The sequence below is a fragment of the Eptesicus fuscus genome, chromosome 17 (assembly GCF_027574615.1).
Source record: "Eptesicus fuscus isolate TK198812 chromosome 17, DD_ASM_mEF_20220401, whole genome shotgun sequence".
Taxonomy (NCBI): Eukaryota; Metazoa; Chordata; class Mammalia; order Chiroptera; family Vespertilionidae; genus Eptesicus; species Eptesicus fuscus.
The window spans coordinates 15,239,778-15,257,596 of NC_072489.1; the positions used below are offsets into that span (position 1 = coordinate 15,239,778).

At 40.8% G+C, this 17,819-nt stretch overlaps 1 protein-coding gene across 3 annotated transcripts in view; it reads right to left on the reverse strand.

Moving 5' to 3' along the window:
• Nucleotides 1-17,819, reverse strand: part of SAMD8 (sterile alpha motif domain containing 8) — a 63,682-nt gene that overhangs the window by 20,860 nt on the left and 25,003 nt on the right. For 2 of the 3 annotated variants that reach the window (XM_008145344.3, XM_054728758.1), the window contains one exon: nucleotides 3,234-3,826. In XM_008145344.3, coding sequence (XP_008143566.2) covers nucleotides 3,234-3,826 — 593 coding nt within the window. Of the gene's footprint in view, nucleotides 1-3,233; nucleotides 3,827-8,810; nucleotides 9,028-17,819 lie in introns of those variants that run through there. The other variant, XM_028151247.2, reaches the window with a different exon arrangement.

Here is a 17,819-nt window from a genome sequence, read left to right on the forward strand (position 1 = left end):
AATATATATACAGATATATTTAAAATATATTGTTATTGATTTCAGAGATGAAGGGGAGGGGGAAGAGAGAAAGAGAGAGAGAGAGAGATCAATGATGAGAGAGAATCATTGATCAGCTGCCTTCTGCATGTCCCCACCAGGGATTGAACCTGAAACCTGGGCATGTGCCCTGACTAGGAATCAAACTGTGACCTCCAGGTTCTTAGGTCGATGCTCAACCACTGAGCTACACTGGCCAGGCGCCTCATTCTTTTTTATGATTAAACAGTACTCTATTCTGTAGATGTACCCTTCAACTAGTTTTTCATGGATAAGCATTTAGATTATTTCCAATATATGTAATTATTACAAATAATGTCACAATGAATAACTTTGTGCATATGTTGTTTCATATTTGTGAAGACATACTTTTACATAAATTCCAGTAAGTCTCACATTCTCTCTTGAATCCATTAAAACCAGGCTTTTGCCCTTTTAACTTTTGTCAAGGTAACTGATGACCAACATGTTGCTAAATCCAACTGTCAATTACCCTCATCCTACTTGGCCCCTCAGCAGCACTTAACATGGCTAATTATTAATTATTCCTGCCTTCTCAAATTTTTTTTTTTTTTAACTTGGCTTCCAGGATACATAACTCTCTCTTTTCCCTGACATTCTCAATCTTCTTTGCCAGTTACTTCTCTTACCTCTAAATGTTATAGTAATGTTCTTTGGCTCAGTTTTCAATTTTATTTTCCCTCTCACTCCCTAGGAGACCTTATCTAAGCATCATAGCTTTACCTATGCTGGTAACTCTCCCGAATCAGCCTAGATCTCTCTGGATTCTAACTCATCTTTCCATCTCTTACTTGATTTGGTATAAAAGATAGCTCAAACTTGACATGTCTAATATCAGACCCTAAATCTTTTCTCCAAGTCAGCTCCTTCTACAGTCTTCCCATTTCTGTAAAGGGCAATTCCATCCTTCCAGATGCTCAAGTCAAAAATCTTGGGATAATTCTTTTTTTGTTGTTGTTAATCCTCACCTGAGGATATCTTTCCATTGATTTTTAGAGAGAATGGAAGGGAGGGTGGGAGACAGAGAGAGAGAGAGAAAGAGAGAGAGAGAGAGAGAGAGAGAGAGAGAGAGAGAGAGAGAGAGAGAGAGACATCAGTTGGTTGCCTCCCACATAGGCCCCAATCAGGGCCAGGGATTGAGCCTGCAACTGAAGTACATGTCCTTGACCAGAATCAAACCCAGAGCCCTTCAGTCCACAGGCTGATACTCTATCCACTGAGCCAAACCAGCTAGGGCTTCTCTCTTCCACTCATACTTGACATGAAATTCATCAGCAATTTCTGTTGGTTATACCTTCTATATACTGTATATTTAGAAAGAGAGAGATTGACTCTTTCACACCATCTCTACCACTACTATCTTCATCCAATCCACCTCATCTTTATCTAGATGAATTCAGTAATTTACCTAATCCCTGCTTTCTTACTCCCAGTCCCCCAGGTTATTCTTAATACAACAATTAGAAGGACCTTTTAAAATGGAAGTTAGTTCACTCTAAATACTTCTAAATACTTCCCAATGGCTTCCCTTTCACTCAAATGAAAGCTGAAGCTCTTACAACTGGTCCCTGCACAATCTGGATTCCTGTCTCCTCTTGGACCTCATCTGCAACTATTCTCCCATCTCTCACTTGCTGTTCCTTACACATGCTAAAGCCACACCACCAATTTCAGATTTTTGCATGTTGCTGTTTCCTCTGCTTAGCATACTCATTTCCAGATAGCCACATGCTTTCTTCCTTACTTCCTTGGGGGTCTTCCTTTTCAGCTGGGAAAACTGTATAGAATAGGGAAAGAGATATAGGGACCTAACAAGATTCTTGAACAGCTTCCACTCAATTCTTATTTTAGTACCCACCACTCTTTCACCTCCAATATCCAGAGCTTTGAGAAATCTGAAACATAGATTGGGTTGGTTCTTAGTTTTCTTGACTACTTGTTTCACAATTAGGTTATTTTAGGTTTGCTAGTTGCCACTCATTTGCTTTCAAACTTCCAAAAATGTATGACTGTTTTCTCCTCTTTTATCTGACCCATTCTTATGGGTGTACAACTTAAAGCAAACAAACATTAAAAACCTCTACACTATGCTTTTAGTAGGGGTTAGAGAGGGGACTAAATATAGATATATATGTCATTCTGCCATCAAAGTGGACATTTTAATACAGTTGATTAAAAAACATGAATTATTAGGCACCTTCAGAAGGGCAAAACATTTTATAAAAATAAACAAGAAAGCACTACAAACTTTTAAAATACTTTTTAAAAAATCACAAATATAGCCCTGGCTGGTGTGACTTGGTTGGGCATTGTCCTATGCACCAAAAGATTGCCGGTTCAATTCCCAATCGGGGCACATGCCTGGGTTGCGGGCTCAATCCCCAGTAGGGGGCATGCAAGAGGAAGTCTATCGATGTGTTGCTCTCACATTGATGTTTCTCTCTCTCTCTCTCTCTCTCTCTCTCTCTCTCGTCATCCTCTCTCTCTAAAAATTAATTTAAAAATCTTTAAAAACAATAAAAATAAAAATATAGATGTGTGGACCCCCTTAGTTTAAAAATAAAAATCACAAATATAAAAACCAACAGTTTTGAGGTTTGTTCTAGTCTTATTTTTCATATACACACACATATACATGTATATGTGTGTGTGTGTGTGTGTGTGTGTGTATATATACACACACACACACACACACACACACACACACACACTACATATTTTTATTTATTTGGAATTTCATAAAAACAACAGAATACTATCAATGAATCAGTTTGTACTATTTGTGATAATCCCAATTTATTTGGTGATAGAGGAGAGCTCTCCATATTTTTGGAAAAGCAGAATCCTGATCATCATTTTTTTTTAAAAAGTAACCAAATCTCATTTATTACAAACTTCTGGGAAACCCCTTTAAAATCTGAAGTGCCCAGGGATCTATAATATAGTTCCAGAAAAATAAATTAAATAGTGGTCTCTCCCACTCACCTAGGGTTAAGGTCTGGTTTACTCTAAGAGAAAAAGGCTATTTCAAAGCATATTGTTCTATATTATCAGATAAAGCAAATGAAAAGTATATATCAATCAAAAGAACAATAACAGTTATTATAAATATGTTTTTATCATTGCTGTTATAGCAATCTTCTACAAATTTGGCAACTAGAAACAAAACTTACCTATCTAAGAAAATATCTGGGAGTGGTGGGTAGGTCTGCATGTCAGGCACTCGCTCATGGACTATAACCATAATGAAAGATGTAAATCCGAATACTATAAAAACATATATACAACTCAATATGGTCTTCCAGTACTCTGGGTCCAATCTTCGAACAGAATGTTTGTTTTTACCATTCATGTATTGGTACTGATCAGAATTCAAATCAATGATGGGTCCATCACAGTCATGTGAAGGCTCCCCATTACAGAGCCACTCTGCACTCTGAAGAGCACTGATGAAAGGGGTCATGGAACTCATAGGACTGTCACTGTTGTATCCCATCTCTTCTAAAACATCAATATGTATTTTCTGCAATTTCCGGACGGAAAGCATTAATCTTTTAATGTCCCCTAAGACTTTGATTTCCAGAGGAGGAGACCGGAGATCATATTCAGTCAATGTTAGCAATGTGATTCCATCAAGTCGGTGCTTATTGCATAATATGTCCACATATTCAAAGAAGCCTTCATCCTTCAGCCAAACAGCCACATGCTTGGTTGTCCAGCGGCGAATGCAGAGTTGATTAGGACCAGCCATTTCCTCCTCAACTGTCTGTCAAGGGAAAACAGAAAAACAAAACAAAAACTTCAGTGTGCTTAGCAACTCCTTTGAAGACCAAATACACATAAACATACCAGAAACGGTAATTTACCTATACTGCCCTATTGGCTTCTAGAATGAAGAAACAAAGCCTATCTAATAAAGAGGCAATATGCTAATTGACCCTCACGCTGTCGCAAAGATGCCCACAGCCAATAAGGAGGGAATATGCTAATTGACTGTCCTGCCCTCAAAGATGGCGGCGCCCACAGCCAATAAGACAATATGTTAATTGAATGCCCCACCCTCAAAGATGGTGGTGCCCACAGCCACAAGATGGCAGCGCCCAGTCCCCTCAACCCCAACGGGGCGCCTGCCTCCGGAGTCCCCCAGTCCCCTCAGCCACCCAGCTGCCCAAGGCCGGCCTGGGGCACAGGCAAGCCTTGGATGGAGGCTGCCCAACCCGCCCAGTGCCGCTCAAGGCTCAGGTAACCAGGGCCTGCTAAAGCTTGTGTTGCTGGCAGTGGCAGCAGCAGAGGTGTGATGGGGGTGTCACCTTCCCCTGATCGCTGGGTCGCCTCCTGCCCCTGAGGACTCACGGACTATGAGAGGGGGCCGGCCGGGTTGAGGGACGCCCCCTCCAGTGCATGAATTATCATGCCCTGGGCCTCTAGTATTCAATAATGAGTGGTTTTCAATAGGTCAAAATTCTAATAATTTTATGCATATAACCTCATTAGCATAAAGGAGGCTAATGACCAAACATTTTTACAAAAACTTATTTTATAAATGGCTTTTCCACACCATAGCTGCCATAACTTAATTATATAAAGCCTACTATTGAAAGCAATGGAGAAAAATCCCATTTTAATACTTTTCATAAAATGAGATGTCAAGATTTATTATATGTAAAAAATAAATTTCAGAAATCTTCATGTTCATGGAATAAGTATTTCCCCCTCTTCCAAAAACAAACAAACAAACAAACAAACAAACAAAAAACCACACACACCACATTAAAGAAAACCCCCAGCCAGTGTGACTCAGTGGTTGAGCATCACCTATGAACCAAGAGGTCAGGGTTTGATTCCCAGTCAGGGCACATGCCCGTGTTGTAGGCTCAATCCCCAGTAGGGGGCATGCAGGAGGCAGCCAATCAATGATTCTCTCTTATCATTGATGTTTCTCTCCCTCTCTCCCTCTCCCTTCCTCTGAAATCAATAAAAATATATTTAAAAACAAAACAGAACACCACAGGAGAACCGAGATGGCAGTGTAGGTAAACACCTGCACTTGCTGCCTCCTACAACTACATTAAAATTACAACTAAAATACAGAACAACTATCATCCAGAATGCCCTGAAGGCTGGCTGAATGGAAGTCCTACAATCAGAGAAGAAAAGAAGAAAACACATTGAGACTGGTAGGAGGGGCAGAGTCGAAGACGGGGCTGGATGAGCACTCACATGTGCCACTTTTTAATCAGGAGAAAGATAATCTCTGTGGAGGCCCATGAGGAGCAAGGGGCCCAGCCCCACAGCAGACCCCCAGCCCTGGCTCCCAGTGCTACAAAAATGAGTCCCCATAACTATAGGCTGCAAAAACCAGCAGGGATTGGTGCTCAGTAATATGGAGACTGCTAGAGACCCAGCTGCTCCTCTTAAAGGGCCAGTGCACAAACTGAACTTAGAAAGCCCCGCTTCCTCTGAGCTCCAGCATCAGGGCAAGGCTCTGGGGGACACAGACACATATGAGGAGGAATTGGACTGCCTGGCATTAGTACAGCCCTCGGTAGGAGGGCTGACTGGCAGCCATTTCTGTTTACTCTGCCCTGGTGATTCCCTGAGGCCCTACCCCATCCAATTTGCAACCCCCACCCAACCTGTGTGCAGCCGCTTTTACATATGAATGACCTGTCCTTGCTCAGGCTTCAGACTTCGCTAAAATCTCTCAAACAAGCTACAGCTGGGTCAGGAAGCCCCAAATCTATCAATAAGAAGCCCAAGACCTGGCACTAGCACCAGTCTGCCTTGCTTCACAGCTGGGCCTCGCCTGGGCACTTCCAAACCAGATACAAAGAGGAGGAATCTTCAGATCTCTCTGTAGTTCCTACTGGGTGGCCCCAGGCAGTGGCTGACTTTGCATCTCCCTGGAGACCCAAAAGCCAGTGCACCCAGTGGTCAGCATCAGACCATACCAGATTACAACTCTACACATCCATAAGTGACACACTGAGGGGCCGATTCAGTAAGCACCAAAGCCCCACTGAAGCAAGTCCTGCTCCATAGGGGTGTCTCCTGCACAGCAGCTCTCCCACTGTAGTTGCAGCTGGTCCCCATAGCCAATTGGCCTGGAGGTCAATTCCTCCCAGTGATACCAATAGCAATCAAGACTCAACTGTAATAAGACTGTGCATACTGCCCACAAAAGGGTACACCTAGAGTGCTCAGCTCAGGTGAGGGAGGCTAAGCCACTGGGCCCTATAGGACACCTACTACACAAGGCCACTCTACCAAATTAAGGAGACATAGCAGCTCTACCTAATACATAGAAACAAACACAGGGAAGCAGCCAAAATGCAGACACAAAGAAACATGTCACAAATGAAAGTAATGGAAGAAAGCAAACTATTGGATATAGATTTCAAAACCACAGTTATAATGTTACTCAAGAATCTTCTTGAGACCTCGAAGGGACTTAGTGGGACTTGTCAGGATCTTAGTGAGAATGTCAAAAAATGAAAAAGGACCAGTCAGAAATTAAGCACACACTGACTGAAATAAAGAACAACATACAGGGATTCAACAGTAGAGTAGAGGATTCCAAGAATCAAATCAACTTTGATTTGATCTGTGTTTTCCAATGGTCTTAGGCTCTACAGCAGCGGCTCTCAACCTGTGGGTCACGACCCACAGGTTGAGAACCACTAGCAGGGTCGCCTAAGACACAGATATTTACATTACGATTCATAACAGTAGCAAAATTACAGTTATGAAGTAGCAACGAAAATAATTTTATGGTTGGGGGTCACCACAACATGAGGTACTGTATTAAAGGGTCGTGGCATTAGAAAGGTTGAGAACCACTGCCTTAGATTAAGCATATTTCTATGTACTATACAAATAACAATTTCTATAACAGATATATAGCTTTTAAACTAGATATAAATATTTATAAATATCTTATTAGCTCAGTTTTTTCTATACTTTCAATATTCCATTATAAAACTGAATAAGGAATTTCCTTCTTAAGCTATCGAGATTTTAGTGATAAAAATTTTAAACCAAAACTGTCATTTCAACAAATCCATAAATTTGAGGACCCAAACTTTATTTTATTTTTAAAAAAATATATTTTATTGATTTTTTACAGAGAGGAAGGGAGAGGAATAGAGAGTTAGAAACATCGATGAGAGAGAAACATCGATCAGCTGCCTCCTGCACACTTCCCACTGGGGATGTGCCCACAACCAAGGTACATGCCCTTGACCGGAATCGAACCTGGGACCTTTCAGTACGCAGGCCGACGCTCTATCTACTGGGCCAAACCAGTCAGGGCAGGACCTAAACTTTATATTGCAAATTATAAATGGTTAAGAATGTATTATTCCACAAAGTACAAATAATTTTTATTACGTTGATCCCACATAGCACTGTTTATGTTCTTTTTCCATTTTAAAACTGCCAGTAACTTGGACCAATATCAGGTTTATAAACTTTATCAGGTACACGGGAGACAAAGGCCTACCTGGGAAAAACCTATTTCCCTAAAATACTTTCTCAACTACTAAGGCCTGTGGTTTTCTGACATTTTCCAGATCTCTCAAAACCGTATTTCCTTCTGAGATGATTTTTATAAAACATATTAGGCAAACTTTAAATTACTTAATAAAGAATAAAGAATGATACAACAAACACCCATGTGCCCACTACCCAGATCCAATACAAATGTTCTGTTTCTTAATATGAGTATTAGTTTACAGATATGTTCACTTTGTGAAAATTCATCAAGCTATATATATTTATGAGCTACATTTTTCTCTACATTTTTTTTGTGTTTTTTTAAACATGTTAAATTTTATTTAAAAAGTTTGCTTTCAAACAAAACAAAATATAAATACAAGTAAATGTCCTTTCCTGATGGCATCCCCTTCCTCTACTCCCAGATGTAATAAATAATTCCTGATTTTGGTGTTTACCATTCCCTTAGAACATGCATTTTTGGCTATGAAACAGCTTCTATGCTTCCTTATGCTGAGGACAGTAAAAAGCTGCTACTGTTCTGAATTCTCTCCCTACCCACACACACTCTTGACATAATCACTTGAAAAAGGCAGATACTTAACTACATGAGCACCACTTACACCATCAAAAATATTCAGCCAACAAGAAATACTCTCATTAAATATTTACTTCTTAATTACTAAAAAGCAATCCTAGTTTTTGGAAGTCTTAAATCATATTTTGTTTCCAAACAGAGATTTTAATATTATCAATACACAATAGCTTTTCAGCCTTAGAAAATTAACAGCATATCCACCCATAAGTTATCTGCACATTTAAAAAGGCTGTCTAATTCTTATATACTGGAGAGCTACGAAATACTCTTTCTCAACTCTTTTATCTTAGCTTATAATCACCTGTTCCAAAGGCCAAAGAATTATGATTTATTCACTTTAACACATGGAATTTATACACATTGATGCATATCACTGAATACATAAATATACATAATATTCCATTAACGTATGATTTCACTATGTTTTATTTATATACATAGCCAGATGGTTTCATCCTACCCACTAAGGTACATACATATCTTTTCCCCAATCGCTCTGAATAAATTACTTCATCCTTGAAAATCCAACAAGCACATGCTACAATTTCTGCAGCAGTTACAATGCAGCAAATTTGAGAAGCTCATTCCACAAAACAAGGATTGACTTCTGTTATTTTATTTCTATTTTGCTACCTTTCCCCTCTTTCCAACAGCTTACCATCAATGGGTTCCAAGTCACTCCCATCCTTGTAGCATTATTTTTCAGTATAGTTCTGTATCATAAACTGCTCAAAATGACCTTCTTTTTCATTGTTTTTTCTTCCTTACATCACCAGTTCTTCAGACCCTCAATCAGGCTAACAGACCAAGCTTTGATGGTGGTGGTGTGTTAGCTACTAGAAAATTTGAGTTATCATACAAGGAAGCCTCCTGGAAGTCTGTGAGCCTGCTGTGGCAAAGCCCTAAAAACATGACGCATTCCACTGTTGTGCTTCATCAGGTTGGGGCATGTCCTTTAATTGTATGCTCTACATATAGTTAGGGGCCCATATTTAGCTAACACTGTGAACACCTGCATTGAAGAGGTATATTAAAAGATGATAGAAGGCTTAGGACCAATTTAATATTTATGTTGTGCTAAAAGAGCTACAGGAAACGGGAGGCTTTAAAGGAAGATATGACTGCTATAGATTTCAGACAAATCCATAAAATGAAGAAATGAGGTTAGTAAATGTTTAAGAACACTTTCAGCTTTAACCAATAATTAATACGAATCAATTATCAGTTAAAGGGATTTCTGTTTCTGACTAAGAGGGACCAGATTTAACCTCCCACCTGAAAGAACCAAAAAGCAGACAAAATATATGAGGTAGGGGAAACAGTTTCAAGACAGTGGGCGTCAGATGACAAAAGAGATCCCCAAGAGACAGGAACTAACGAGGTGATCCCTACTGCCCCAGCTTACTGCCTTGAGTGTTTTTAGACAGAGTGGCACCGGACAGAAACTGGATGAGGCCTGGCAGACTTACAAAGTTGAGGAGATAGAGCTGAGAGTCTGAAGAGATCAAGGTGGCTAGTGTTCATGGGATAGAATACTGGAGAGCAGAAAGATGCACAGAGAATTTGTTATGGACTAAATAAGTCTGTGTCCCCCCCAAAAATTCATAACCCCCAGTGGGATGGTATTAGGAGGTAATTAGGTCATAAGGGCAGAATCCTCATGAATGGAATTAGTGCCCTTGTACTAGTAAGAGATACCCCAGAGAGTTCTCTCATCCCTTCTGCCCTGTAAATACAGTTAGAAGAGGACCATTTATTAGCCAGGAAGTGGGACTTCACTAGACACAAAATCTGCTGGCACTTTGATCTTGGATTCAGCCTCCAGAGCTATGGGAAATAAATGTGTTGTTTAAGCAACCCCTGGTATTTTTGTTATAGCAGCCCAAACAGATTAAGATGGGATTCCAGAGATCTGCAGAGAGTCTCCCTTGAATGTGAAGTTGAATGCTGATCAGTGCATGTATGTGACGAAATAAAACAAGACTGAAAAAAACAACCATCCAAAACATTAGAGGGAACAGTGCCCAGTACTTACCCAATGCCAATAACAGTGCCTATTACAAACAACCAGACTGAAAAACAGTATCTCATGATTCATGGAACACTGGGTAGATTATACAGGAAGATCTTGTCAGAGTACTGAGGCAAAATTAATCCTAAAGCAGTAATTTTTAACGGAGGAGGACAGATTTTGTAAAAACATACGGCAATTTCTGGAGACATGTGGTTGTCACAACTGGGGGTCACCTAAAGAGGCTAGTTAGGGATGCTGTTAAACCTTCTGCAATGCACAGAACAGCCCCTCACAACAAAGAATTATCTGGCCCAAAATGTTATAGTGTTGATATTAAGAAACCATGCCCTGGACTCCCCACATCTCTGGTCCAGTTGAACAAATCTGAAAATCAAGACCCAAAAGGATCAAATTGTTTTTAAGTAATTAAACTATATTCCACAGCAAAGCTCAGGAATATTAGTAGAAATAGAAAAGTATTCAGGCCCGGCAGATGTGGCTCAGTGGTTGAGCATTGACCTATGAATCAAGAGGTCAGTTTGATTCCTGGTCAGGGCACGTGCCCGGGTTGCAGGCTCGATGCCCAGTAGGGAGCATGCAGGAGGCAGCCAATCAATGATTCTTTCTCATCATTGATGTTTCTATCTCTCTCTATCCCTCTCCCTACCTCTCTGAAATCAGTAAAAGTATACTGAAATTTGCCGAAACCGGTTTGGCTCAGTGGATAGAATGTCGGCCTGCGGACTGAAAGGTCCCAGGTTCGATTCCGGTCAAGGGCATGTACATTGGTTGCGGGCACATCCCCAGTAGGGGCTGTGCAGGAGGCAGCTGGTTGATGTTTCTCTCTCATCGATGTTTCTAACTCTCTATCCCTCTCCCTTCCTCTCTGTAAAAACTCAATAAAATATATTTTTAAAAAAAGTATACTGAAATTCATAATGTCTGGTATTCAATCAAAGATGATCAGGCATGTAATAAAGTAGAAAAATTTATCTATAATGAATAGAAAATCAATCAGTTGACCCAGATAACAGAGTTAGCAGACAAGGAAATTAACTGTTAGGAAAAAGTGTATTATATATATTCAAAAGGTTAAATAATGACATGGACACATAAAACGATCCAACTCAAAATTCTGCAGATTAAATGACAATATATGTAATGAAAAACACATGTAATAGGGTTAATACCTGATTAGACATTGCAAAAGATAAAAATAATAAACCTGAAGACATAACAACAGTTCAAAATGAAACACAAGAAGAAAAGAGACTAAAAAAAAAAAAGTTTGATTTTTAGAGAGGGAGAAGGAGATAGAAACATCGATGTAAGAGCCTGAAATCTGGGCATGTGCCCTTAACTAGGAATCGAACCAGCAACCTCCTGGGGCACAGGATGATGCCCACATGAGCCACACTGGCCAGTGCAAAAAGACTTTTGAAAAATGAAGATACTATTATTCTGCCTTTAAAAGGAACTTTGAAGACAGTGAGCTAATTTAAACAAGCCAGAGACTAAAAGACAAATATTGTATGATTCCACTTACATGAGATACCTAGAGCAGTCAAATTCATAGACACAGGAAGTAGAATGGTGGTTTCTAGGGACTGGGCATAGGAAACAATAAGGAGTTATTAAATAATGGGTACAGAGTTTCCATTTGGGACGATGAAAAAGTTCTAGAACAGGATGGTGGTGATAGTTGCACAACCATGTGAATGTACTTAATGCCACTGAACTTAAAAATGGTTAAAAAATGAAAAGAACATCAGTGAGAGGTGGGACAACTTCAAACAGCCTAAAGAGGTATAACTGTAGTCCCCAAAGGATAAGGAGAGGACAGAAAAATATTTGAAGTAACAATGGCCAAACATTTGCCAAATTTAAGTGAAAACCTAGTGAAAACCATAAATACACATATCTAAAAAGTTTAATAAACTCCAAACATAAATACAAAGTAAACTAATCAAGGCATATCAAAATCAAATTGCCCCAAACCAGTGACAATGAGAAAATCTTAAAGGCAAAAAAGAGAAAATAGACACATTACGTATATAGGAACAAAGACACAAATGATAGCAGATTTTTCAAAGGGAACAATGCAAGCTAGAAGACTGTGAAACAATGTCTTTAAATCACTAAAAGAAATAAAGCAGTCAATGGTTTCCTATGCCCAGTGAATATCATTCAAAAACAGAGGAAATATAAATATTTTTTTAGACACACAAAAGTCGAATCATTTCATTCTAGAAGGTTTAACAGACCTATCCTATCAGAAATGTTATAAGAAAGTCCTTCAGGCCGAACAAAAATGCTACCATGTGAAAACAGGAATATAGACAAAGCACTAAAGAACTCTAGAAATAGCAGTACTAGTAAAGACATAAGTACAATACATGTCAATAATAGTACATAAGTTGAGAGAAATGGACTATTAAAATAACCTTCTTTCAGAAAAGGAGGGAATATATCTAAATTAATTCCATGAGGCCATATTACCTTGATATCAAAACCAGACAAAGATTACAATAAAACTATAGCCTGATAGCCCCTCAAGAACATACTCAGCAAATCAAATCCAACAATATTTAAAAAGGATAATACATCATAACCAAGTGGTATTTATCTCATAAATGAAAAATTAATGTAACATTTGAAAATTACAATTCAAAAGCTAAAATTGGGAAAACACATGATCCTCTCAAAAGACACACAAAAAAGTATTTGACAAAATCAAGTATTAATTCCTGATAAAAACTCTCAGTAATCTAGGAATAGAGAAAAACTTCATCAACTTCATAAAAGTATCTTTGAAAGACTTACAGCTAACATCATACTTAGTTATGAAAGACTGAATATTTCCCCTCTAATATCAGAAATATGGTAAGATTTTCTGCTCTCACCATTTCTATAAGTGCTGGATGTTCTAGGCAGTAGAATAAAGCAAGAAGAAATAAAAGACATATAGATTAAAAAGGAAGAAGTAAAACTGTATTTGCAGACACTATGATCATTTATGAAGAACTAGAGGCCTGGTGAATGAAATTCGTGTGCTCAGGGGGAGAGGGGAGTCCCTCAGCCTAGATTGCAAGAGGGTGCAGGCCAGGCCGAGGGACCCCACCAGTGCACAATCAGAGTCGAGGAGGGATGCAGGAGATTGGCCAGCCAGGGAGGGACTGCGGGAGAGCTCCAGGGCATGTCTGGCTCATCTCACTCAGTCCTGATCGGCCAGACCCCAGCAGCAAGCTAACCTACCAGTCAGAGCGACTGCCCCCGGTGGTCAGTGAACGTCATAGTGAGCAGTTGAGTGGCCTTAGCATATCATTAGCATATTATGCTTTGATTGGTTGAATGACTGACCGGACGACTGGACACTTAGCATATTAGGCTTTTATTATAAAGGATAGTCAATGAAATCTAAACAAAAACGTTATTTGAATAAGTTAGTTTAGTAAGATTGTTTGATATAAGATCAACATATAAAAATCAACTGTATTTCTATAGTATACTAGCAATAAACAATCAAAAATTGAAATTTATAAAACAACTAGAGGCCCTGTGCAAGAAATTCGTGCACTTGGTTGGGGGGGGGTCCCTCAGCCCGGCCTGCGCCCTCTTGCAGTTCAGGAGCCCTCAGGGGATGTCCAACTCACAGGGGGAGCAGGCCTAAGCCATCAGTCGGACATCCTTAGTGCTGCTGCAGAGGCAGGAGAGGCTCCCACGACCGTTGCTGTGCTTGCCAGCCTTGAGCCCGGCTTCTGGCTGAGCGGCGCTCCCCCTGTGGGAGCACACTGACCACCAGGGGGCAGCTCCTGCATTAAGTGTCTGCCCCCTGGTGGTCAGTGCACATCATAGCAACCAGTTATTCTGCCATTTGGTCAATTTGCATATTAGCCTTTTATTATATAGAATACCATTTATAATAGTATCAAAAATATGAAATACCCAAGGATAAATCTGACCAAACATGGGAAAGACCTGTATACTAAAAACTATAAAACACAGCTAAGAGAAATTAAAGATCTATATCATGAGAGATGGGTGGGTCAAAAGAGTCAATATTGTTAAGATGTCAATTCTTCCCAAATCTGGCCTATAGATTCACTGCAAATCCAATCAAAATCCCAAAGGGCTTTTTTGTAGATATTGATAAATTTACAGTCATGTACCATTTAATGACAGGATAAATTCTGAGAAATACATCATTAAGCAATTTTGTTGTTGTGTAAACATCAGCGTGCACTTACAAAAACCCAGATGGTACAGCCTACTACACATCTATGTTATATGGTACACCCTACAGTTCCACAGCTACAATCCTGTACTGAATACTTTAGGCAACTGCAATACAATGGTATGTGTTTGTGTATCTAAACATAGAAAAGGTGTAATAAAATATGGTATAAAAGATAAAAAAGGGGACATCTGTATAGGGCACTTAATATGAATGGAGGCCAAAGGACTGGAAGTTGCTCTGGGTGAGTCAGTGAGTGAGTGAATATGAAGGCCTAGGACATTACCGTACTATACTGTAGACTTTATAAACATTGTACACTTAGGCCACATCCCACCTAATAAAAGAGTAATATGCTCATTGACTGTACCTTCGCTATGCCCACAGCCAATCAGGGCACTATGCAAATTAACCCAGTAAAGATGGCGGCCCCCACACGCTGCCCTGCCCCCCATAGCTGAGCCGCTAAGGGACCCAGGCCCGCGGGAGGCGCGGGGTGGGACTCGCTGAGCCACTCTGATTGCTGAGCCGCTGAGCCACTGAAGGACCCGGGCCGGCGGGAGATGCAGGGCCTCCCGCCGCTCCCATCGCTGAGTGGCTGACGGGAGGCACGGGGCCTCCTGCCGCTCCGATCGCTGAGCCGCTGACGGACCCAGGCCGGCGGGAGGCACGGGGCAGGTCTCGCTGAGTCCCACCCCTCGCCTCCCGCGGCTCGGATCGATGGCTGCTGACGGACCCGGGCCAGCGGGAGGCGCCCAGATCGCGGCTGGCGGCACCGCCGCCACCTCCTGGGTCCCCGGTGCCGGCGGAAAACTGGTGCAGGCGGAAAACTGGTGCAGGCAGAAAACTGGTGCAGGCAGCCAGGTAAATGAAGGTCTATTGCACGAATCTTCGTGCAACGGGCTTCTAGTTACATTTATAAAACAACATGAGATTAGCCCTGAATGGCTGGCTCAGTTGGTTGGAGCATTGTCCCATACAACAGAAGGTTGTGGGTTCAATTCCCAATCAAAGCACAAACCTAGGTTGCAGGTTCGACCCCTGGTTGGGGAGCATACTGGAGGCAACTGATCAATGTTTCTCTTTCATATTGATGTTTCTCTCTCTCTAAAATCAATGCAAAACATATCCTTGGGCGAGGTTAAAAACAAAAGAACAAGATTAAATAAAACATAAAAGAAAATGATGCAATCAGATGTAAACATGAGATATATAAGGCTGCTGCTGGTGTAGCATGGCATACTGTTTTGCAGCAAACTTTTTTTTTTAAGTATAAAGAATACACTCTAAAATAACAATTATTGTATAGCCAAGCATAGTCAATACATAAACCCAGTAATACAGCTGTTTATTATCAAGTATTAGGTACTGCACATAATCGTGTTATACTTTTTTTTTGTTAATCCTCACTGAAGGATATTTTTTTTCCATTATTATGATTTTTTGTTTTTTAGAGAGTAGAAGTAGAAGGGAGGGGGGAGAGAGGGAGAGAAGGGGAGAGAGAGAGAGAGGGAGTGAGGGAGGAAGAGAGAGAGAGAGAGGGAGAGAGAGAGGGAGAGAGAGAGAGAGAGAGAGAGAGAGAGAGAGAGAGAGAGAGAGAGAGAGATGTGAGAGATACACATCAATTGGTTGCCTCCCACATGTTCCTGACTGGGGCCAGGTATTGAACCTGCAACCCATGTACATGCCCTTGACCTGGAAGGAACCCAACCCTTCAGTTCAGGCCTGCACTCTAACTGGCCTAGACGCATGTGCTATTCTTTTGTATGACTGGCAGCAAAGTGGGCTTGCTTACATCAGCATCACAACAAACATGTGAGTAATGTGTTGCGCTACAGCGTTTTGACAGCTATAATGTCACTAGGCAATAAGAATTTTTCAGCTCCATTATAATCTTATGGGGGGTGTCCCTCAGCCTGGCCTGCACCCTCTCCAATCTGGGACCCCTTGGGGGATGCCTGACTGCCAGTTTAGGCCCGATCCCAACCGGCAGTTAGACATCCCTCTCACAATCCGGGACTGCTGGCTCCTAACCGCTGGCCTGCAACTGCCCTCCCCTGCTGGCCTGATCACCCACAACTGCCCTCCCCTGCCAGCCTGATTGCCCACAACTGCCCTCCCCTGCCAGGGCCTGATTGCCCCCAACTGCCCTCTCCTGCTGGCCTAATTGCCCACAACTGCCCTCCCCTGTCAGGGCCTGATCGCCCCCAACTGTCCTCCCCCTTCTGCGACCCGCCTCCTCTTCCCGGACCCGCCTCCACCTGGACCAGCCTCCTCCGTGCCCCACAGAGCCTCGAGACCCCCAGGCCTCACCACGCAGAGCGGCCACTAGGCCCTGCCTCCACCATGCACACAGCCATTTTGTGACGGAGTGCAGGCGTGATGCCACCTAGGCTATTATTAGCATAGATAGCACCACAGTTGCATATGTGATCTATTGTTGACCAAAACTGTCTTTTTGTGACACATGTGTGTTAAATTCCCCTTGTGCTTGGAATCTCTCCAGGAAAAGCCCAGTCCTTTCTTAGGGCTGCTTGATTAGGTCAGGCCCAGTGAGGACAACCTCCCTTTCTTAGTCAACTATGGTAGATAACATAATCTAATCACAGGAGTGACAGCTCATCACATTTATAGGCTCCTCCCATTATACAAAGGTCATTGGAGGTACTTTAGAATTCTATCACACTACCCTAATCAAGATAAAGTAGTATTGGCACAAAGATGAACAAATCAATAGAACACAATAGAGAATCTAGAAATGGACCTACATGGATATCTCATTTTCTACAAATGTGCAAAGGCAATTCAGTGGAGAAAGAATATTCTTTTCATCAAATGGTACTGGAACAAATGGATATCCATATGTTAAAAGCATCAATATATACCTCTCACCACATATAAAAACTAACTTAAAATAGATCACAGACTTAATGTAAAAACCTAAAAATAGAAAGCTTCTAGAAGAAAACATAGGGGAAAATCTTTCTGACCTTAGGTTAGGTAAAGATTTCTTACATGATACCAAAAGCAAAATCTATCAAAGAGAAAGCTGATAAATTGAATTTCATTTGTCTGCATAGGGGACTAAAGGACTTTTATGGTTTTAGTCTGCAAATTCCTGCATTGTTTAAATCTTTTAGTGTATTTCCATAATAAAAAGAAAAAATACATTGAAGCAATACATATTCATTGAAGAACATTTAAAATATTTTTAAAATCACCTCCCAGAGAACTATTGCTTGTAATTTGTTATATATACATTCTTATAGAATGTTTTAGAATTAGAAATCATACCATAAATAATCTGTGTCATTTAGCTTAACATTACTGTCTGAGTCCTATCTAATGGTATTAAATTATCCTCTGAAAAGGGCATTCCATTGTATGGCTATACAATAATAAAATTTGTCTCTCATTGT